The following is a 24,034-nucleotide window of genomic DNA, read 5'->3' as shown; positions in this document are numbered from 1 at the left end:
TCCTGACAGTTTTGACCTGTGTTTAGATATTTTGGTCCCACAGAGGTGCTGGTCTAGAAGTGTCTTGTGCAATGATGCACTATAGAAAAACTTACTGATTACTTTATTGTGAAAATAACCAAATGCTGCAACATCTGCACAAGATAATGATTTATTTTAATTACTCTCCAGAATGTTTTCTGTGAAAGTTTGTTTATGTAGGAAATGTGGGTGGGATTTCTCTTTAATTTGGTATCTATATGCTATTCACTGAGAAACTGGCAACAATATTATTTCTATGTGAGGCATTGTGGCATTAGACAAAGTGTATTTATTGTACAATCACTGTACGAACTGTGTCGATTTTGGGGTAAAATTTTATTAAAACAATCACATTAATTTTTATGTAAAATACTGAAATACACTTTACGTAGCTGCTTTAGTTAAGCACTAAATGAAAGTGGCTGGACTCCCAAAATAAATAAATAAATAAATAAATAGTGGTAATCAATGCCGTGCTTCAGGAGAGAGTCTATAGAGAAGTTTTAGCTGATTTGCAGCTGGTCGCCACTTTGAAAAGAAGTCTATGAATTGTGGCAGAACAGTGGTTAGCAAATCAATATTTAGTTAATAATTAAGTCTATAAAATCAGCTGTTGTTTTTCTTCACCTAAAGGCAGTTTTTGTATTCCTTTTTTTTTAATCGTGTAATTAATTTTTTATAATTAATTTATGTCCACTGTCTGTAGCAGCATCGCAAAGGATTCAACGTTATGGAATCAACTGTCTGTTAATATAAAAGAACAACAACAAAAAAAACCCAATAGCATTAAACTTTCTAATTTGATTTGTACTAGAAAATGTGCAACATCACTTCATGTACAATACCAATATCTGTACTGTTACAGACATTGAGAGTATCTGCTCATTCTCTGTTTCTTGCGGTATTTTGAAAAAGCCTGCCACAGATGTTTCATTAAGACCCCGGGGAACTGTGTTAACATGTGGAAAAAGTCGTTTTTAGATGTCCGCTTATAAAAAAGCCATTTTAAATTGAAGCCCTTCTCTTAAGTTGAGCATCTTATACCAGGCTCAAACTACTCAATTACATCCCTACCCCAAAGGAAGAAATATACGGCTACCATCACATCACATTATGAGTGTTCAATTTTATGCTAGATTTGTTTTGAATTGGAAAATTGGAATTTGGATTGAATTCGCTATTTTTCACGCCAATATCCCATTCAGGATTTTTCTGCTCTCATTGGCCATAGGCTGGTTCTCCTCAGTACTAATATGGAACACCAAATTTTAACTGAAGATAGTGACAATAGGTTTTGCAACACATTATTTCATCTAAGCTCGCTAGTGCAAATTTTTGTCAAAGTTCAATCGAGTTTAGTAATTTTCTTACTGTAATATGCTAATGTATTATATTCATTATTTTCATATTACAAACATGAAATAGTACACTAATTAAATGCTGTATTTTACCATCTAAAAAATTACAATGTATAAATAGAAATGTTGAGGAATGTTTTAAATATATTATTTTTGAAATATGCGTAACACATTAATTGCTTTCACATCTGCAGTCCATCATGGCAGTGCACAACCTAGATGTACAATCTCTATGTAAGAAGTGGTTGGCTGTGGTGATGCGTGTGGAGTTTAATTTCATGCTGTTCCGCCTGCAGGATGGATGGTGGCACTCTGCTTGGTTTATAGACAAATGCAGTGTGTAGTGTTGGAGCTGCTCTATGGCGCATGGCAGCCATGTGCGCATCGATTCTGGAGGAAGACAAGAAATAGTCCCTCTCTCTGACCCCGAAGTCACACTAAAGTCCAGCCAATCGACTTATTGGATGAACCTTCAGTAGCTAATTGATCTGTCTGTGCTCTTGCTGATTTGTTTGGTGCCTTATGAATCATGTTTTGAAAAATCTATGAAATCAGTGAAAAGATTGACATCCTCAGAATATTCAGATATTTTGTGTTCAGTGTTTGAGAGGGGTACCATCTTTTTATCCAATATCCTGCTCGATCATCTTGCCTTTGGTTTGCATTCACCACCTCTAATTCTCTGCGATAAGGTTTCTATCATGCACTTGTCATGTAGAGAGCAGCCAAGGGCAGTGGACTATAATATGCACCAAATCCATGGACCTTAAACTGACTACAATCAGTCTACAAAAAAAAATTCCTTTCCTTTCTTCATACATGTTGTTTAGCTGAAAATGGAAATGTATTCAAACAAAGGGAGTCTAATTAGCATTAAACATTCCTGGGACTGTGCTGCAGCTTCCGCTAACTCGCACATACAGTGTGTGGCCTAGGAACAGAGTACACGCATTAACCAGAGCTTTATGGACGTGGTCTGGTCTAATTCGAGGTATAAAGCTGACAAACTGAGCTGTAGCTTCGCAATGCTTCATTGTATGTACATTTTTGTAGAATGGTAGGCGCTTTTAAACTTCACTCTGGACTTTTATTTTGACAAGCCTGAATACTGGTGGAGTGCTGGGGGAGCACAGTTTTTTTTTTTTTTTTTACTGTGGTCACAGCTTGTTTTTTTTTTTTTTACTTATTTAACATATAACATTTTTTAATATTTACATATTTTATCTTTAGCCTTCTGCTAATTATTTGAAATGTTAACTTTAGAATACATTTGTGCATGCGTTTGGAACCAGATTGACATTTAAATTGAAAATACTGAAATTGAATACACCGCGACCCTGAACTGGATAAGCGGTTACAGATAATGAATGAATGAATGAAATTGAATATATTCAGATATTCTGATCCTGAACTGGTCACTCCAGGTATTTTTTCCATTTTCTGCCTGAAATTACATACTCAAATCTTGAGACAGTGAATAAACTAGAGGCAATTTTATAAAGTAATGTTACTGAAAAGCCTTCAGAATATTTAAAGATATTGAAATGAATTGTTAGTGGTCAAAGTATGATCCAAACAACAAAAAATGTTAGGCACGTTTCTAAATTTAATTTGGAATCTTCTTTGAAATCTTCCTTTGGAATCTTCAAAGACCCCAACTTCTCCATAAGGAAAATGATTCATTTTATTGCAGAAAAAAAAATGTATTATCTAAGATTAATGGCAACATATTATATTTTAACTTCCTCGACTAATCTCATACACTTCTACAAATGACTTTTTACCCTCACGAAACAAGAAAAAAGTTGACTGACTCACCTAGGTTTATTCTGATATTTAGTCTTGTTTCTATCCCAGTACTCTTCCCCTTTAAGGCCAGGCTTGTTGGAAGGGGGAGTTTTCCATGATTGGATGTAGAATGAGCCCGCCTTCCTAACTCCCCTTCTTTTGTTTAAATGGTCTCAGTAGGGGAAGGGCAGACAGTGAAGGGGATCTAAGCTCGAATACTTATTTATTGTTTTGATAGTTGTTTGTCTGCGTCGTCTCTTGCGGTTCGCGTTTGTTAGGTGCTGACGCCTGGTTGCTTCCCCACCTCCTTGGTTGAGCATCGTCTCTGATTGGTCTACAGACTTGATGGGCGTGTTGTTAAAGCTGAGAGCCACATATTTTTTTATTTGTTGTATTTTATTTTGAACTGTTGCTTTTTTTCGTTTTTGCAAGTCCTCTTTACACAAACATGAGGGTTTTTTTTTTTTTTTTTTTTTGCGAGGAAGATATCTCCTGTATGGAATAATGAATTAATTTGTTTTTAGTTCAGTAGTCGTACATTTTAGAGTAGTGACTTACATTATCGGTGTCCAGTGAGTCCGCCCATTCTACTGATGTGTAATATGTACGTAAACAACTTAAAAGAACTGCAGCGGACTGAATGTGCATTAGTACGATCCAACGATCTCCCTGTGGTGGTGTATCGTAAACAAATTCTTTATCGTTCACGATCTGATGTCAACATATCACACACCCTTACTTCAATACAATAAGATAATGAGTTTAGTAGAGTATCAGATTGATTCTGTCAACACATGGTATTGTTGTAAACCCAAAATGAAATGTCTATATACTGAAGTTGATGATTGGGAAAAATTGTTTAAATACAAAAGAACAGTGAGGTGAGTGACTTGAACAAGACACCTAACTCTCGATTTCCCCACTGGGCGCTGAGTACGTCTGCTCGCTTCTCCGAACTGCCCCTAGTCATAATAATCATTTACAGCCAACAAATAAACCTACTTCCAGCCCCTCACTTTTAGTTCTGGTTTAAACCACAATTGCTTTTAGTTCAATGTATAGGAACTGATTTTAAAATGTGTCAATTAGGAATTAGAATAAAATACTTTAGCATTGTTATTATTTGTAAAATTTATTTATTTATTTATTTTTTATTCCTTTTTCTGAATAATGTTTGAACATTTGAGCACTACTTTAATTTGATGAACAAGCAGCATTATTTTATATCTAGACCTGAAGGCTCCTGAAGAACTCTTAAGTGCATCTGGCCAGATGCATGTTAACGAACTGTAGCAGTGCAGTGCGTTGTGATGCTGATATAATGGAGCAGGTTCTCTCTAGTCAAACAATATACTTCACTGTGAGGGTTTGATTTAAGGCCTGTGCAGAGTTATGGTAAGCACAGTATCAAAGGATGTGTGAATGGGTATCGTTACTGGAGTGTAATTACAGTGCGCGCACACACACACACACACACACCACACACACACACACACACACACACACACACACTGTTTATTGTTTGGCTTGTTCCCATCTCTGCAAGTCACTGCACAAACTCCAGGGTTACTGCAGGGCTTGTGGGACGTGATATGGATCTAAACTAGTAGAAGTTGATTATCTGTGTCACAAACAATGCTTTGAGTTTCCCAGTACTGACATTTGTCCTGGCCTAGCTGTTTTCCTCTGAGAACTCAATTCAATAGAAAAGACATACCTGTCACTGCCAACCAATCCATTTCATTTGAAGTTGCCAACTGGAGGAATCTGCACTGATAATGCCCTTTTCTGGACCTAATGTCATTTCCTCTGGGACCAGGCTCTTGTCCATTATGATGTATAGGGTTAGTGACTGTGTTGTTTTCTGATATACAATGGGCATGTGCAAATTATATATATATATATATATATATATATATATATATATATATATAAACAACTGTTTTGGTTATGCTTCATCTAGTGACTAATTACTTTTGAATTTTTCATATACTGAATTTTCTTGCCGTCCATCCATCCATCCATGAAATGGGTATATAGTGACTAAGTGGAGACAATGGGCACTGCAGTTAATATAGTGGTCAGGTGACTGATGCAGATATGGCACAGGCTCAGAGGGTGTTGTAGGAGCTCACTGCCATCTACAGGCCAGTCTGAAGTATGGAAATGAAAAGAAAGAGCAAATTGGACTGGCTTGGGATGCACTGACCAACTGTGCATTGTCTGTTCCTGCATTGCGCCCAGTGGTATCAGGTAGGCTTTGGACCATGATCAGGAAAAAGCAATTGAAAATGAACAAATGGGTTAATTTGAACAGGGCTACCTGGAATTGTTGGGGGCAATGTGGGAACACCCTGGAAAAGGCACTAGTCCATCAGAAGGCACAGCACACTCACACATTCACACACACCTATAGGCACTTTTGAATAACCAGTCTACCTATCATCATGTGTTTTTGAATTGTGGGAGGAAACCCACACAGACACAGGAGGAACACACCCAACTCCTCACAGAGGCCCACGGCAGGGTTTGAAACGACTAACCCAGGACCCTGGAGCTGTCTGAAAGCATTGCTACCTGCAGTGCCACCATACTGACCTGATACAAATTCGTTGTTTGTTGTCCATATTGATAGTTTTTTGTACATACAACCAAACAAATGTGACTGAATAACAGAAGCTGCAATAAAACTGTATATTATGGTTCCTTCAGCACAGACCAATAAATGCAATTTATTTATATTTAGATATTTGTATTCGTATTCAGGAGCATAAATGAGTTCGGGGAGGCATGGTGGCACAGCAGGTAGTGTCACAGTCACACAGCTCCAGGGGCCTGGAGGTTGTGGGTTCGATTCCTGCTCCGGGTGACTGTCTGTGAGGAGTTGGTGTGTTCTCCCTGTGTCTGCGTGGGTTCCTCCGGGTGCTCCGGTGTGTTCCGGTAGGTGTGAGTGTGTGTGTGTGTGTGTGTGTGTGTTACCCTGTGAAGGACTGGCGCCCCCTCCAGGGTGTATTCCCGCCTTGCGCCCAATTATTCCAGGTAGGCTCTGGACCCACCGCGACCCTGAACTGGATAAGCGCTTACAGATAATGAATGAATAAATGAGTTCAAATGAGTTGGGCCTGTGGCCCAACTGAACAAATGTAGCAGAAGTTCAGTGCTTGCATTGAACCCAGACTTCATCCAGCACACACTTTACACCACATACAGCACTGTAAACAGACTTTTTCATTTGTCACTTATATATTGCTCTGCATTAATTTGCACATTCGGATGCACATTATGCACTTTAATCCACATCTATATGCCATGCGCACAGCTCACTTTTTATTTATTTTTTTACTTTTAATAAGTTTTATTCTTCTTGTGTCTTTATTACATTTTTAGCCTTAATTCTTTTTAGTTCAATATTATTTATTTTGAGAATGTCTATATATTTTATTTTATTGTATTTGATTCTATTTCTATTTCCTATTTTCTTTCTGCTTAACTTGTATTTTGTTAAAGGTGTTGGTCAGCCGTCAAAGCATTGTGTATGTGACAAATAAAGTTTGATTTGATTTGTTCATTGTTTTAATTTTTTTAAATAAAACCCAAGCCACAAGGAAAACAGTAAACAATGTAAGGCCTGGGTCTGTGAAGCACAGCTAAAATGCACTATTGATCTATTTGAAACTGTACATCATTTACTGAAGTAGACTCAGGTGAGGGTTTTACATTGAGACATGTCTCTGATGGATGTGTCACCATGATTCATGCTGCTTCATACAGTGATGTGCTCTCTGGTTGGATGGGAGCATTCATTCTTGCTCATACTCCTCTGTAATGTTTATTTGTGTTTTAGGCACCAGTGACCCCTATGTCAAGTTTAAGATTTCTGGGAAAGAGGTGTTCCGCAGCAAGATCATTCATAAGAACCTGAACCCAGTATGGGATGAAAAAGTCAGCCTTCTTTTGGACTGTTTAAGAGAACCTCTTTACGTAAAGGTAAGCTATAGGACAAACTAGACTGTGTGAATCTTAAATGAATTATATGTCAGCAGCTTATATATCACCTATAGATAAATGGAAAACATTCATTATTATCTGCTCAATAGTAAGGGAACAAGAGCAAATAGAAACTCAGAAAGCCTAGTTTTGCTGAACCATCATTATCCATATAGCCAATTTCACATGTGTTTCTGTCATTTCAAAAACAGGAAAGCCCAAAATACATACTCTTCGGAAAGTCTGGAGAAGCTTTGGTGCTTCATGTCAATATCTTTACATGTGGTTTTTATTATGTGATTGTGCTGTACAGAAAATATAGAGGGCAGGACGAATAAATGCAGAAATGAAAAAAGGAGCAAAGTTTTCTTTCATAATATATAACTGGCATCAGTGTTTTTCTTGTTCATTTTATTTAAAAATAAACACTAGATGATCTACCACCAAAGAACAAAGAAGACCAAGAACATTTCAAGAAAAACAATTGCTTATTTATTCAATGTAACAGGTTAGAGTAAAGCACGTGAAGTTTAATGAGGCCGTGTGCAGCTATATGGAGTTTTATAAACACACTAACACCACAAAATGTCTCCCCACCGTTCCCTTTACAATATTTCAGACAAATACACACACACATGAAATAAGACAATTTTAGCAGTCCTCCTCTCTGTGTGAGATTTAATACGTGTGTAAACGTTACAGAGTTCTGAGCCGCCCTGCTGAGCTTGTGAACTAACCAACGCTGACTAATGTGTATGGTGTCGCACCAAACACAGCCCCAGAAACACACACAAACAGAGTATTAAAATATATACCAAAATTTTATGGTTCGCAAACCAGTTTATGTCAGTGGAAACACGCCAAACGCTTCCAAATTTAATTAATGAACTAGAATGTGAAATATGGCGGAACTAATAACAGACGGTGTAGTAGCGCCACCTTAAGTTCTCTCTTGGAAATACGGCTGAACTAACAGTTCCTAATAGTTCTTTCATGAACGTTTAAACATCAGTCAGCAGTCAGCCAGTTAGTCAGTCAATAAATGAAAATGCCTTTTCTAGGCTGGCCTGGTAGGCAGTCCGACAATAAAGAGAATAAAAATCAGTGCTTCTGATGCCATTGTTTCTTTTTCTGATTTCAGAATGAGGCTTCATAAGAAGTTTACATTCAAATCTCCCTCTCTCTCTCTCTCTCTCTCTCTCTCTCTCTCTCTCTCTCTCTGCCTGCAGGTCTTTGACTATGACTTTGGGCTGCAGGATGACTTTATGGGCTCTGCATATCTTTATCTGGAGTCCCTGGAGCACCGAAGGTCCTTCTGAGGCCTCTTGATAGTCTTATTCCACTGGCTTAGCCCATTTAAACTCAGCAACAACTTTTATTTGACACCACTATTTTATATTTTATTATTTTTATCTTTTTTTTAAAGATCTAAATATCCTTGTTTAAATAATATCTTATTTTATGGAGTACTGTTACTGAGTTTGAGAAAGTAATTATTTCTTAATATTACTAAACCTGTGTGATATGGGTTGCTAGTAGGCCATCACTATGAAAGAGTGAAACTGCCCTCTGGTGTTTGTTTTACTGTACTGCGACTATCAGAATAGTTTCAGTTCTTAATTAGTGTGTACTTTGTCTTGTGGATGTGTGCAAGCTATTATTTTGTTGTTGCTTGTTTAGGACCCTGGATGTGAACCTGGACCTCAAGGACCCACACTACCCTGACCATGACCTGGGTTCTCTGGAGCTGGCAGTCACTCTGACTCCTAAACAAGGGGACTTTAGGGAAGCTGTGAGTGCTCTCCTCCATCTTCCTTTTCTTTCTCTTGTCTATTTTTTCACTCTCTCCCCCATGACTGCTCCCTGTCCTCTGTGGCTTTGATGGTTAATTTGAAGGTCTATAACTAAACTGAAGCTTTTATTAAACACCACAATGGTGTTATACTTTAAGATTCTATGGCTTTGTCCTATAATGAAGAGATTATGATCCCCCAGTGATATGACATTAAATTACCCTTAGCATCTGATGAGTTGGGAAAAGTGCTAACCAAATATATCAGGCTATGTTCTGAATCTAGCCACTGATGAAATTCTGGAGGAGAATTCCACATGGAACAACGTAGTTGTTAATTCTTCATTTGTATAATCATAATTCTACATTATCAACAGAATGATAGTTAATAATAAGTTGACTGGTATCAGTTCTGTTTGTACATAAAGACTGGTGATAACAGCTAATGCCGCGATCACACTACACAAATTTAGCTTGATTTTGACAAAATTTTGTCGTATCTGACGTATTTCCAGCATCTGATCCAAATATGAGCATCAGGAACAAGGAACAGTAGTTCTTGTAGTATGACATAACCAAAGATCAGTGATGTAGCGTCTGGAACGTCCCACGACACCCAGACGAAAAGTGTAGCATGTTAGCATTTTTGGATCTTTTTGCCTAGTCATACATCCCCATACTGTTCATACTGTCCTCTTCATAACACCCAGGAACGGGTCCGCAATTGTTTTTTCTTCTTGAAACACTCAAAAGTGCCAGCATCACACACTGGCACACGTTGCTTCTGGGGCCATAATTGAGTTTCTTGACCCGTCTCCTTGATGACGTCTGAACTCATGCAAGAATGCAAGTGTTGATTGGTCCATGTCAAACGTGTAGTTTTGCCAATCTTCCGACCAAGACATGGCATGAATTTATAGCAATAATCTGACATAGTGAAAGTCATGAAAAACTAAAATCTTATGTAGTGTGGTCCCAGCATGAATGCAAAACTGAATTTAAGAAAAATACAGTAGCAGTATTCTCACCATGTAACATTTACTATTATTTTAATAAATATCTATGAAACCTAAATGTATTTTCATTACGAAACTCAGAGCAATTTATTAACTACAGTAATGCTTATGATTATTATTATTTAAATGAACACTTTTTAGTAAAACAGTCCTTATCCCTGTATTAACTTCAGTCTCTTATTATGACGGCAACATCATTGATTAAGTTTTTAGCTGATGGCAATTATGTGAATAATTAAATCACTGCTTCCTTTTGTTTTTAAATTTCAATAGCTTCACATCATTTGTAAGTGCTTGTTGTAAAAAATATATTAGTCTATTTAATCCAAGGAGGATGAAAAATAGACTCAGTGGGGTGGCTGAAGCTAAATAGGACCTGAAGTTTCCATATATCTGTAACTCAGAATTATGCCACACAGAGAAAATGCATTCATAAAAAGTTCCTGTGTTTTTTTTGGGCAGTTTTGAAAGAGTGCAGTCATTTTAATTGCATTTAGTTCGGTCTCTCTCTGGACTTGGCTGTAGCTTTATGTTGAGATACGTATTGGATTTTTTATGTTTCATACTTTTCTGCTAGAATGTGTGATGTAATGATCTCATGGGGGAAATATCTAATGCTTTATTGTATTTATTTATGTTTTATGTCTTTTGTGACAGACTACATAAAGAATGAGAAGCAGTATTATCAAGTGTGTTAATTCAATATTATTGTATTTTATTTAATTTATTTTTATTAGCACCCTCTAGTGGCAGAGGAGGAATTCTGCTGATTCAATATTATAAACCAGTCATAAGGGTGCTTTTCAACTCTAAAGATTAAATGATAACATGATCCCAAATATCCATATAAATGTATGTAATGTAGATTTATTTTGCTTTTTTCTATATATGTGTGTGTGTGTGTGTGTGTGTGTGTGTGTGTGTGTGTGTGTGTGTTATTTTAAGCTCTGGATGGCAGTGCTTCCTTTATTTCTGTCATCGTGTGACTGATTGTGTGGTAGTTTCTGTAGTGGCTGCTGCCCCAGCTTCCCTTGGCTGCCCATTAAAAATAACCAAGGATCAGCCTTTAATATGTTTTGAAGACCACCTTATCATTTGAAGCCTTTAATGTAGGACTTTGCTAAAGAGTGTATAACACCTTTATGCTCCACTTTAGTAATGCATTACATTATTTATTTAAAAAAATAAATGTCTTGTCATACACTCAAATGGTGAAACTGCTTTCAGCGCCTGAGACACTGTTTTAATTTGCTTATGGTGTAAATACAAAGTGCTTGGTGTTACGTGCAGGTTAGAAAGGTGTTATAACACTCTTTAGTCAATGGTCTTTCCATTTCAGTGTGCTCCCCAGGGCAGAACTAAACTCAGACTAACAGGCTTTAACAGCCCCATCCCACTGAGAATGACAAGAGTGGCTATATAACCGCTTTGTCTCATTTACAGACCATGCTTTTGAGAAGGAGCTGGAAAAGATCCAGTAAGGTAATATTAGCATGATCTACCTATACTGATGCCCTTTTCTCCCTACACTCTGCAGTGCTCTGCTAAGACCTAAGGGGGCGTCAGTGTCTCTGTGCTCTGCTTTATTTATTTACTTATTTATTTTTTTATATTTGTTTTTTTTAAATCCTGGCCACTGTAACTTCCATTTCCAACCTTTATTTTTTTGCAAGCTGCAATATACAGGGGATGCAGTTATGACTGAATCCACACCTCCATCTTGTTTTAACCCCTTTTATTCCCAGGCTTTTCTAAGGCTCACTTTTTTAGAAATGATAAATCAGACATTTCACAAAATTGCCAGTATTATTAAATCATAGCCATGGGCTTTTCAAAACCCTTTAAAGGGGTTAATATACCATATAGAGATACAGCAAATAGCCTGATCAGATATGGACATATTCTGACTGTCCTATGTGTGTTGCAGCTAATGCGTGAGAAAATAAAGGTGCCCCTTTTTATTCTTTTGCCATTATTTCATATAGCGTAGGTTTTATAGCATAGGCCGTGCAAAAATGAGCATTTTTCTTTTGAAGGTATTAATTATTAGTGTTTTTAAACAGAATTGTTGTGATTGATTTATATAATAATTAATATGTAATGTATTTAAATTGACAATTAAAATGAATGAAATATAAAGTACTGTGCAAACTTAGAATGACATGACTAAATCACTGACGTATGTATGAATGTTTTTTTAAATGACATTGAACTGAATTTTGAATATGTGAATTATTTTTGTTCTTTGAATACTTCTGATATTTATCTGATTATATTATATTTGAATAATATTTATATGATCGGCAATAAACATGAAATTTTGAGGTGGTGAAATATTTAGATTGAAAAAATTCATACCCATAAAATCTTACAAATTCAGATGGTCAACTTCTGAATTTGACCATTTGAGAAGTTAACTTCCACAGAGAGATGGATCAGTGTTCTGTAGTGGCTGCTGACCCAGCTTCCCTTGGCTGCTCATCACAATTGACCAATGATCGGCCTGTAATATGCCTTGAAGACCACCTTACTATTTGATGCCTTTAATCTAGGACTTTGCTAAAGAGCATCTTCCACAGAGAGATGGATCAGTGTTTAACTGCACTGTTTCTGCCTTCTACACAGCTACACAGCTTTTCACAACATGTCAAAACTTCACCCACACAGCACCAGTGTGTGTGTTTTATATGAAGCGTCTGGACCTTACAGCACAGATTTATAATCAGATTTTGCAACAGAAATGTAAATATTTCTACATAAATTACTTCTTCCCAGTGATGCCCTTCCTTTATCAAGTATATATTGTACTGGTTAATAAAATATGAATATGAATATGAACACCCTTTGCCCACCCTTATACAACATGACGAAAGTGTCCACTTCAAGGTAGGCATAAAGGCTCAGGGCAGGATTTGGGATGGGATGAACTCGTTTGAACTCTCAAACAAACAAACAAGAAAAAAAACTGATGCTTGACCTTTTTTGCAATCTGAATTTTTAAGACTTTAATTTGAGTCTTAATTTTTTAATCAGAATTTTAAAATTTTGAATATATATCACCACCTCACAATTTCAAGTTTATCAAACGGCATGTGTACATATTCTGAATATAAAATATTCAGATAAATGACTTTTAAATATGCACAATTCAGAAAATATTAATTCAAATACTTAATATTCAACAACTTATGTCAGTGAATTATCTACATACCATTCCTAATTGATTTTTTCCAGCCAAAACAGAAGAAAAGTTCACCATTTAGAGGTTGCATTTTTATGCTTCCTATTAATTCTCAGCACAGATGTTGGTACCTGTGGTCTGGAATGTTAGGTCTAATTTCTTTGTTGTTAAATTTAAAATGGGCTTTTTATTATCTATTACTTTTATTATCATCAGCAATGACTTATTCTCACCTTCACATACTTTCAGAACATAGCATTTAGTTATCATTTCCTTTTCACAGTGGAAGGGTAGAGAGAATCTCCCTTGGATTTCTCCTGTCACCCAATGAAAAATTTTGAAATTGTTTGAAAACATTTTTAGGTGCACCAAATTTGATATGGCTATTAGAAGTCCATATAATTTGACTGGAAATTAAATAAGATCTCTGGTTTTTGCACAGTTCTTTAGTAAAAAATAAACATTTGATCATGGTAATGTACAAGATCAGCTTCCTAATAGAAAATTTATGTGCATCTGTAGTTCGAAGGGCCATGTAAGCAATACATCTTCAGACTATTGACATTGTGACTAATACGGGTGAATTACTCATACATACCCATACGTATATATACAGGGGTTAGACAATGAAACTGAAACACCTGTCATTTTAGTGTGGGAGGTTTCATGGCTAAATTGGATCAGCCTGGTGGCCAATCTTTATTAATTGCACATTGCACCAGTAAGACCATGTGCATCCAATGGTTAAAACGTTGTATCCTGAAGGCGGTGCCATGTATCAGGATGACAATGCACCAATACACACAGCAAGACTGGTGAAAGATTGGTTTGATGAACATGAAAGTGAAGTTGAACACCTCCCATGGCCTGCACAGTCTACAGATCTAAATATTATTGAGACACTTTGGGGTGTTTTGGAGGAGCGAGTCAGGAAACGTTTTCCTCCACTAGCATCACATAGTGACCTGGCCACTATCCTGCAAGAAGAATGGCTTAAAATCCCTCTGACCACTGTGCAGGACTTGTATATGTCATTCCCAAGACGAACTGACGCTGTATTGGCCGCAAAAGGAGGCCCTACACCATACTAATAAATTATTGTGGTCTAAAACCAGGTGTTTCAGTTTCATTGTCCAACCTCTCAATATATATGTATATACAAATGTGTAAAATAAAAAATAAAAATCAATGCATGGGTATGTAATTTCATAGAAATGTTTAATCTAAAGAAACCATGTCGCTATGTGAAATTTCTACTGAGGGTGTGATTCTGTTTCTTTTCTTGAATGTTTACCTTTACAAGGAATCCATCCTTCAATCCTATATTCTCAGAATTTTATGGAAATGGTCTAAGGATTCATGTACATTTTTTTTCTTCATGTGCTCAGTTGACCCATGAGCTGAGATTTCATGAGAGATGTGTACTTATGAGCTTTGCCGTTCTTATGTTTCTTGTGATGTGAATGACTGTAATGGAGAAGGTGGCATGCTGGTTTGGGTTTTGTCCATTGTCACTGCTCCATGCATGTAGCATTTCTGTGAGAAGCCTGGTGTGTCTTTACAAAAACAATGTTTTTGTGACTTACTAGTTATTTGGAATACTAATGTCCTAGTAGAGAGTTAAATTAGCATACTATGAGAAGTATTTCAAGTTCTTCCCAAGTTTTAGAAAGCCCCTGTATGAAAGTGGCTCTTCAGCATGTGAGACAGGACGTCCTGCTGAAATACATCTTTAGCCCAAGTCTTTGAAGCTCCAAATTGGGCCATGTTGGTTGAGACCCGGGAATACTGTAGCAGCACTAAAGCTAACTATTTCCACAAGGCTCCCTCCACTCTTGGGTGCCTGTTCATCTATTTATATAACCTCATCTCTCTTTCATGGAGTCCAAATACTGTAAATGATGCACTCGGTACATGCAAACCAAGCAGTATTTATAATTGTGATGCAGCTTCAAAATTAAGACTTCCATTGTAGCCTCAAAATCACTGTGAAGAAAGCTATGAGATGCTCTAATGCAAAGCTAATGTTAGTACTGCCAGCTCATTTGCTTGCAATTTACACCCACTTTTGATGAAAAACTGTCTTTAAGAAGCTCTGTTTTGCTTGCCTTTCCCTCTTATGTGTGTCTGACCCAATTTGAACTACAATTATTATGACACAAATACTTTTAATTTTAAACTTCAGACAGGATTGTGCTGTCTTTTTGTGCAATTAGCACTGCAGCAAAACTGATGCCTTGTACTCATATCGCTTTTGGCAGGGAACTCTCTGATGCCGCACTTCCATTTTGCATTCTGGCTACTGGAGTGAAACTAACGTAGGTTGGGGGTTTATCGTGGCTTTGCTGGAGTCAGCACACTTAACGTTAATATCTGGAGAGAAACGCATTAGCCGCCTGCTCCCAACATCAAAGCTGTGTGTTTTGCGAGGAGGAGTTTGCACAGAGTTTAATGAAATGCACTTGAAACAAAAGCCTAACGAGCCCTCCAAATTAAGCACAGAGACCACGACAGAGTTCTCTTATATAAATGTGTTTGTTTGACAAATAATACTTGATATCTTACTTTACTCCTAGAGTGGTATATAGACAGTTTCCAAAGAGGTACGGCTCAATTAGTGATCACGACAGCATGATTAGATTTTCTGTTATGTAAAAATAGAAAGAGGGATTGTATGCCATGGATTGCAGTGTCTGTACATCTGTATGTGATGTAAATCTGTATCTGTGTTTGATGAACAAGCATTCCACTTTTACTTTTCCAAGGCAGTATTTTCCTTTGCATTCATGTACAGATGTTGGCTGAATTATGTTTTTATGTCTTCCTAATTATACTTTACTCTAATATGCAAATGTTTGAATACCCACAGTCAAATGTCATATGTTTCTGATTTATTTGGTTTAAGTTAAAACACATTGTACAGAGAATTATTGAACCTATAAATCTGTTAAAATTTTATTAACATATCATCAGGCAACATCAGGGAAAAAGAATATATATAAAATGCATCAAACTTTTACATAGGCCTCATTTTAGATTTTATTTATATTATATTTTATATTTAACCTAACGTTAAAATCAATTGTGCATTTCTCTGTAGAACATTTTTTAACTTTTTAACATTTAGAAAATCAATAAATCATGACATTTGTTTAGGGGCACCCAAACTTTTTGCATACAGTGATATGTAGAATTTTTATTTGACTTTAATTTATGAAATAATGCGTCTGTGTGTGTGTGTACCTGTGTGTGTTTAATTGGCAGCACCAGAGTCTGCGGTTATCAGATGTCCATAGAAAAGCCCAGCTATGGAGAGGAATTGTCAGCATTAGTTTGATTGAAGGTCGTAACCTCCAGCCTATGGACAATAACGGCTTAAGTGACCCTTATGTCAAATTCAGAATGGGCCACCAAAAATACAAAAGCAAGGTAACCTACAACACCATGGATCTTCACTAACAGTGAAAAGGGCTGCACAAAACTGACATTCTACAAATATTGCAGTTATACTGTTAAATGTTTTAGTTGCAAGCTGGCTTAGTATATATGAACATGATGATTTAATGAACGCACATGGATACAACTGGTTTGCATTGTTCTAACTAAAACATTTCCGTCCCTATATTGACATGTAATTGATCAAAACACTGCACAACCTCTAACCCTAAACATTGCGAACATTTTAATTGCTTACTTAAAAGCAGTATCACAAATATCAGTATTAAAATAAAAATTAACAAATGATAGACTGATTTGATCAACTACTAACTAATGGGTTAGTTACTAACTAATTGGTTAGGTAACTTGCAGGGGCCCATACAAACGTCATCTTTTGATTTACTCTCAAAACTTCACAGCATTTGCATTAGTTACGTAGTAATTACCCAATCATTTATATTGATAATAGTGCTGTTGAAAACAATATAGCTAAATAACTGTAAAAATGTCTGACATTAATTGCAATAAATCACATTTTCCCTTCTTATAACTGAATAATGGCTATTTAAATAAATAAACCTATCAATGTAAGATCAACACAATGGAATTATATTTATTAATAGTTTCTTTCGACTTACAAATATAATCACAACAGTAAAGTTAAAATGCAGGTACTTGCTTTTATTGTTGGGATATAGATAAATGTATAGTCTGATGTGTGCTAGACAAACTGGGGAGAGGACACCATTCTTTTTACCTTATTATAAGATCTCAATGTAGTTTTGATGATTTTTGAATTAGAATCTCTTAATTTTCTGAGAAAACATTTAAGGGAGAGCTGCAGAATGTTAAAGCTATAGCGCAGCTTGTGCCTGGGATTAAGCGACATATGAGATGAAAAGGGAGTTCTGTGTGTGTGTGTGTGTGTGTGTGTGTGTGTGTGTAAGTATGTGTGCATGAGAGAGATGTAGTGATGATATTTAATACATATTTCAGCATAAATAAAATGTAATCTCGCTTCTGAATTCAAAAGGAGCAATGCTGTGTTTACATCTGTAGATTAAACCGCTAGTACATCACTAGACTCTGTAAAAAGGGTGAATTATGGGAGACACGGTGGCACAGCAGGTAGAGTCAGAGTCACACAGCTCCAGGGGCCTGGAGGTTGTGGGTTCGATTCCCGCTCCAGGTGACTCTGTGAGGAATTTGGTGTGTTCTCTCAGTGTCCGCGTGGGTAGTTTGGTGTGTTCTCTCAGTGTCCGCGTGGGTTTCCTCTAGGTGCTCAGGTTTCCTCCCACAGTCCAAAAACACATGTTGGTAGGTGGATTGGCGACTCAAAAGTGTCCGTGTGTGTGTGTGTGTGTGTGTGTGTTGCCATGTGAAGGACTGGCGCCCCCTCCAGGTTGTATTCCCGCCTTGCGCCCAATGATTCCAGGTAGGCTCTGGACCCATCGCGACCCTGAACTGGATAAGCGGTTACAGATAATGAATGAATGAATAACCAAATGATAAGCCTGTTGTTCAAGGTGATAGTACAGCTTCAGTAGCTAGTGTCATTACAACCTTAACTTACTCCTGTTTACATTAATATAAAAATGAATAGATTGGAAATGTGCAGTGTTTTAACATTTCTCTCTCTGCAACAGATACAGAGTATGTGTCAGAGAGAAAGTAATTTTAAAACACAGCCTTAAATCTTGGCTTATTTTTATTTGCAGACCATAAACAAGACTCTAAACCCTCAGTGGAGAGAACAGTTTGACTTTCATTTGTATGAGGAACAAGGCGGCTTTATAGACATCACTGTCTGGGATAAAGACGCAGGCAAGAAAGATGACTTCATGGGCAGGTGAGATTACTTTTAACTGTCTTGACATGTTTATCCCATCTCTACATGTTCAAAGGTATGTAGACACCTCTTATAATAGGAGACTTACTTTAAGCTACTACAACATGTTGTGTGCAGTCCACATGACTGTATGCTGTCAAACTCTCACAGACATTTTCCAAAGACTTACCAGATGGTAACTGGCCGTTAATGAAGCAAAGAAAACATATTTACTTATTACTTCATGAATAATGTTTTGTCCCAGTTCTTTAATTCGGAGCTGTACAGGACTCTTTAGTTATTTGGAAAGTGGCACTTTAACTCTCTAGATTCTTTATTTCTAATCGATATTTAACAGGTGTTAAATTGTTGTGTCTAAGCCCATTCAGACTACTTCAAAGAAGCCCACAGTTTTACTGAAACATCATCATCCCAATATAGCTCTTTTCTATTACTACTTAGGGTTACTACTCAGGAAAACAGGACCTTCATCAAAATTTATAGAGCCTTCATATAAGAGAAACATTCCCTGTAGATAGAGCTGTCAGAGTGGGCATGAATTGTTTATGCTCTGTAGTAGCACAGTATTAGGCCAAGGTTTCTGATGGGTTCTTTTGATTTTGTTACATAGCATATATTTTGTAAAATTGTGTTTATTTTCATTTCTGGAATGGAATATTAAGCTCGGTGCAGTCTTCATAATGTTTGTATCAACTGTGACAGGTCTTTAGTGATTATATTATTTAAAGATAAATTAACTGATTGATGCATTGATGGAGTGGGTTCGATTCCCGCTCCGGGTGACTGTCTGTGAGGAGTGTGGTGTGTTCTCCCTGTGTCCGCGTGGGTTTCCTCCGGGTGCTCCGGTTTCCTCCCACAGTCCAAAAACACACGTTGGTTGGTGGATTGGCGACTCAAAAGTGTCCGTAGGTGTGAGTGTGTGAATGAATGTGTGTGTGTGTCTGTGTTGCCCTGTGAAGGACTGGCGCCCCCTCCAGGGTGGGCTCTGGACCCCCCGCGACCCTGAACTGGATAAGCAGTTACAGATAATGAATGAATGAATGAATGTATTGATGGAGCAGATTAGTGGAAGTTGTTTAAATTTTTTTAAAAATCAGCTTTATAGGATAATTAGATTATACATACATTCTCCTACTTGTCTCTCAGCGTTCTGAGCACCATACATACCATAATTATGTGTGTGTGTGTGTGTGTAAATGCTCTATAGAATTTCTCCACACATACGCAACTATGTCCCTGACAAGACCCCATTAAGTGTGTGAGACAGGAGAGCTAATGGCTAAGGGAAGTGGGGAATGGTCTCTCAGAATTTACCCAGCAGCAGCTTGTCTTCTCCCCATACTCTCTCACGCATGTTGCCATTCATACAGATGGCATTTCTAAATGGCTTCTCTTGCCACTGTTGTAATTGGTTCCTCCTCCTTCCCTAAATGCTCATCTCCTCGAGTCCTCTCCCCTACTGATGTCCACATTAACTCCTCATTCAGGTTCACTTGAGCTTTTCATTACACACACAGTGGGCTGCTGACCAGGTGCTTACAGCACACTGAACTCCTCATTTCACTGGAAGAACCAGGGACAGAGGAAAGATTTTTATAGGATTGAACTTCAGTACTACTTCAATCTCTCTTCCTCCTTTCTCTCTCTCTCTCTCTCTCTCTCCTTTCTCCTTTCTTTCTCTCTTTCATAACATGCATTTTCTTCCTTTCTTTCTCCATCTCACCTTCTTTCTCTCTCTCTCTCTCTCTCTCTGTCTTTCTCTCTCTTCTTTCTTCTTCCTTTCTCACTTATTCTCTCTCATAACATGCATTTTCTTCCTTTCTTTCTCCATCTCACATTCTTTCTCTCTCTCTTTCTCTCTCTCTCTCACTCTCTCTTTCCTCTTTCTCTCTCTCTCTCTCTCTCTCTCTCTCCTCCTTTCTTTCTCACACTTATTCTCTCTCTTATAACATGCATTTTTGTCCATTCTTTCTCCATCTTACATTCTTTCTTTCTCTCTCTCTCTCTCTCTCTTCTCCTTTCTTTTTCACACTTATTCTCTCTCTCATAACATGCATTTTCTTCCTTTCTTTCTCCATCTTATCTTCTCTCTCTCTCTCTCTCTCTCTCTCTCTCTCCAAATATAGCCCAAAACACATTAGACTTTGAAATGATTAGGCTCATTACGTATTTGGTGTTAATAATGAAAATATTTCTGTCTGTCCATTTCTTTCTTTCTTTCCTTATATATTTCTTTCTTTCCAGGTGCCAGGTGGACCTCTCCCTCCTTTCTAAAGAATGCACACACAGGCTGGACCTGCCTCTGGAGGAGGGTGAGGGCACGCTGGTGCTTTTGGTCACTCTGACCGCCTCAGCTGCTGTATCCATCTCAGACCTGTCAGTCAACATGCTGGATGACCCACAGGAGAGGAGAGAGATCCTGCACAGATATGTGAGTGACCTCACATGCATTTCAGCACAGAGCCCTTAATCACTATTAGGTGTACAGAATGAGTTAATAAGAAACAACTAAATAATCACTTTAGGCCTTCAGCCATAGGAAGTGGGCGTGTATGGAATACAGGGATTGTAGAAATCAATTAAATTTCTCTGGTTTATTGTTTAAATTATATTAATGAGTTTCTAACCAGGCATAAGGCATGTTAATATATGTTTGTACTATATAGAATTAAACAGCGGAGTTACTCAATTATTAATCTCAAGACTTATAATTCAAGAGCTGTAATTAATTATTCAGTAACAGCTTATATTAAGGTCCTTAAGATTAAAGAGATTTTAATTATATTTTTTAAAAATGCATACATATTTCAGTTGTACAAAACATAATTCTTTTTATTCTAAACAGGCTGTACCACAGATGTTTTGATTTATGATTTATACGACACCTTTCCAAACCTATCCATTGTCATGGAGGCTTCAAAAGCATAAACACTTGCTATTCTTTATAAACTTCCCAGCTCAATATTATCTTAATATTACCTTAATATAGAATATAGTGCATTTCAAAAAAAGGACAACCCTAGGACTACTGCTTACCAGATGATATGTGGTGGATCATTCTCAGCACAGCACTAATACCAGCATCATGCTTGTGGGGTTTTGTGCTGGAATGAGTCTCAGACACAGCTGTATTCACGGGATGTTTGCAATGCGTACACTGTGCTCTTGATAGCAAGTTTACATGATTAACATTTTACGAACATAATATATTAAAGCAGCCTCCTTATTTAGATATGGCTCCTTATGTACAACCCAACCACCTCAGTCCTGAATTACTGCCTGTTTGGCGCTGAGTTCTCAGACCTGGCAGCACCTCAATGATGTGACCTCCTTTTCAAAGCTGCTCAACCTCTGGGGGCCAGAGATTGGTTCAGGCCTGGAGAGCACGGGATTGGGCCTCTTTGCTCTCTGAAGAGAGGGATGAGGAGAGAAGAGTGTAGAGAGAGAGAGAGAATGAGAGGAGCTGATTGGGACAGAGAGCACTGGAGGAGAGGAGTAGAAAAAGGAGGGGGAACTGTGACAGGCTCTTTTGAGGCCGGGTGTGCAGTTGAAAGGCTGGTGCTGAAAGGAGCCCAGTGTCCCTGTGTTGGGGCCTTTGGCCCCTGGCGGCCCCAGGGCCCTCCAGTACCTTCAGCTTGTACAATACTCTCAGCCTGTCCTTTTGTCTTTGGCCTGTTAACCCTTTGCTCGCTGCCATTCGTGTCTCTCCGCCACCTCTTTACATGCCAATAGCAGGGGACAGGGTCCAAATAAAAAGGGGCACTAACCACCTCTGATGCATCTGCTCTCTGGAATAATGGCACAGATGAACCCCTTGAATTTTTGTGTCTCTTTCTGTGAGTGAGCAGCTTTAAAGCTCGGAGGCTTTTCTTTCCCAGCTTTCACACGCCCACTGTTATCTGCTAGCTAGGTGTCCGAGCTCATCATGAGAAGACGGCTAGCGAGTGCGGGTCGGACTGTGCAAATTTGGCTCTAATTGAAGTAGAAAGTCATGCTGGGAGATGTGTTTGATCATTGGAGGAGCAGCGGCGGAAGTGTAGCACAGGCCAAATGGCATGAAGCTGACCCACATTAACGAGAACGAAGATTCATTGGCTAGCAGCGGAGAGCTTAACACTGTGCCACCACAAGGGGGAGCTCTTAGACCGAGTAAAACGCGGAAAGCCTAGCGATGGAGGATAAGAAGAGACATGGCCTGGGTGGGGAGTCGGGAGGGGTAGGTATGCAAAAAGAAAAGAAAAGCTATTTCACCTTGCTCGAGTCTTGTCATTCTTTTTTTTTCTCTTTTTCTCCCTCCCACTCTGCTTAAGGACAGACGTTTTACTCCCTCATTCCCTTCTTTTCTGCTCTCCTTTTCTCCCCCTTTCCTCCACCTTCTCTCTGCATCTAGGCATTCATTAGCACCCAAGCCTGCAGTCTGATGGGGATAGATATGCTGGTCTAGAGACGGAAGGAAGGGTGGGTGGGGGGTAGGACAGTGGATTTAAAAAGAGGGACTTTAATTTGTCCCCACTATTAGCATATTCCCTTTTCCCTGCTTGACACCTTTTCAAAGAAGGGAATTTAATAAAGATGTACCTTATCAAGCCAGACAGATAACATGAAGTGCTGCTGCTAATGCTGCGCAATACTCCTTAAACAGATTAGCCTGGGCTAGGTGCTGCTGTGTGTGGATGGGGAGAGGTATTGGGAGGGGTGTGGGCTTCAAACGCTTTCCACCTCTCTATCACTGTAAAATCAGCTGGCTGGAGATGACCGCACAAATTAAATCACCTGGCTCTCACCATCATCTCTTAAGTCCCTAAAGCGCAAGCCGACTGCTGACGTTCAGCAAACAAATAAAGCATTTAGGTAGAAGGCTGAGGTGGATGGGGAGGCTTTGAAGCCGCAGATGCTTCCCTCCTTAAACGTCTGCGCCATGAAGTGTGGGGGAGGGTCAGGCTAGCGAGAAATGCAATTAAATCTCTTAATGCAGCTTCGCGCCTGCTTCACGTACATCATTAAAGTGGCAAAGGCATATCAGATGACTTTCAGCTGTTTGCATATGGTGCGAGGGAGGCTGGGCAGTTGAGTACCTCGTCAGGGTGTGTTAATGGCCCAGGAAAGCTCGATGAAGACGTTTGGAGCTAAAAGCCTGTCCACCTGTCATTCCGAGGTCACGTCACACCTCATACACTCTCATTTCTGTCTCTACGTGGACCGCACCATGCACACCTGAGGATTCTACCATTCTTCTAGCGCCAATTTATTTAGTAATCATATGCTGAATGACTGCTGGACTTCAGGTGTTTTCCTACACTCTCAAAAATAAATGAAATAAAAGCCTTCCTTGGAGTGATGCCACAGAGCTACTCTTGGTTTCCTACGTTTCAGTTGATGATTCCTTGAATGCTAATTTTTTACAAATAAGAAGCATGTTGAAAGAACATCAACATAATGTAGTTTCTACACCAGCCCAAACCTTTCCAAACTTTTGGTCTTGGGAGCCAAAATGTATTGGCTTAAGGGGCCATTACATTTTTTACATGTACAGCCACCTGTTACACTTATTTACTCATAACATGGGTTTTTAAGTTTGCATTGCAGTTACTGATTATTGTATGG

The 24,034-nt window shown here is 38.2% G+C and overlaps 1 protein-coding gene across 1 annotated transcript in view; it reads left to right on the top strand.

Moving 5' to 3' along the window:
• Positions 1–24,034, top strand: part of mctp1a (multiple C2 domains, transmembrane 1a) — a 121,975-nt gene that overhangs the window by 33,994 nt on the left and 63,947 nt on the right. Inside the window, exons 3-9 of the mRNA XM_066655574.1 lie at positions 7,012–7,154; positions 8,384–8,463; positions 8,835–8,946; positions 11,406–11,444; positions 16,408–16,572; positions 18,300–18,430; positions 20,675–20,861. Of these exons, the coding sequence (XP_066511671.1) occupies positions 7,012–7,154; positions 8,384–8,463; positions 8,835–8,946; positions 11,406–11,444; positions 16,408–16,572; positions 18,300–18,430; positions 20,675–20,861 (857 nt within the window). The remainder of the gene's footprint in view (positions 1–7,011; positions 7,155–8,383; positions 8,464–8,834; positions 8,947–11,405; positions 11,445–16,407; positions 16,573–18,299; positions 18,431–20,674; positions 20,862–24,034) is intronic.

The sequence above is a fragment of the Hoplias malabaricus genome, chromosome Y (genome assembly GCF_029633855.1).
Source record: "Hoplias malabaricus isolate fHopMal1 chromosome Y, fHopMal1.hap1, whole genome shotgun sequence".
Classification (NCBI taxonomy): domain Eukaryota; kingdom Metazoa; phylum Chordata; class Actinopteri; order Characiformes; family Erythrinidae; genus Hoplias; species Hoplias malabaricus.
This window is presented reverse-complemented; position numbering and strand designations above follow the sequence as displayed.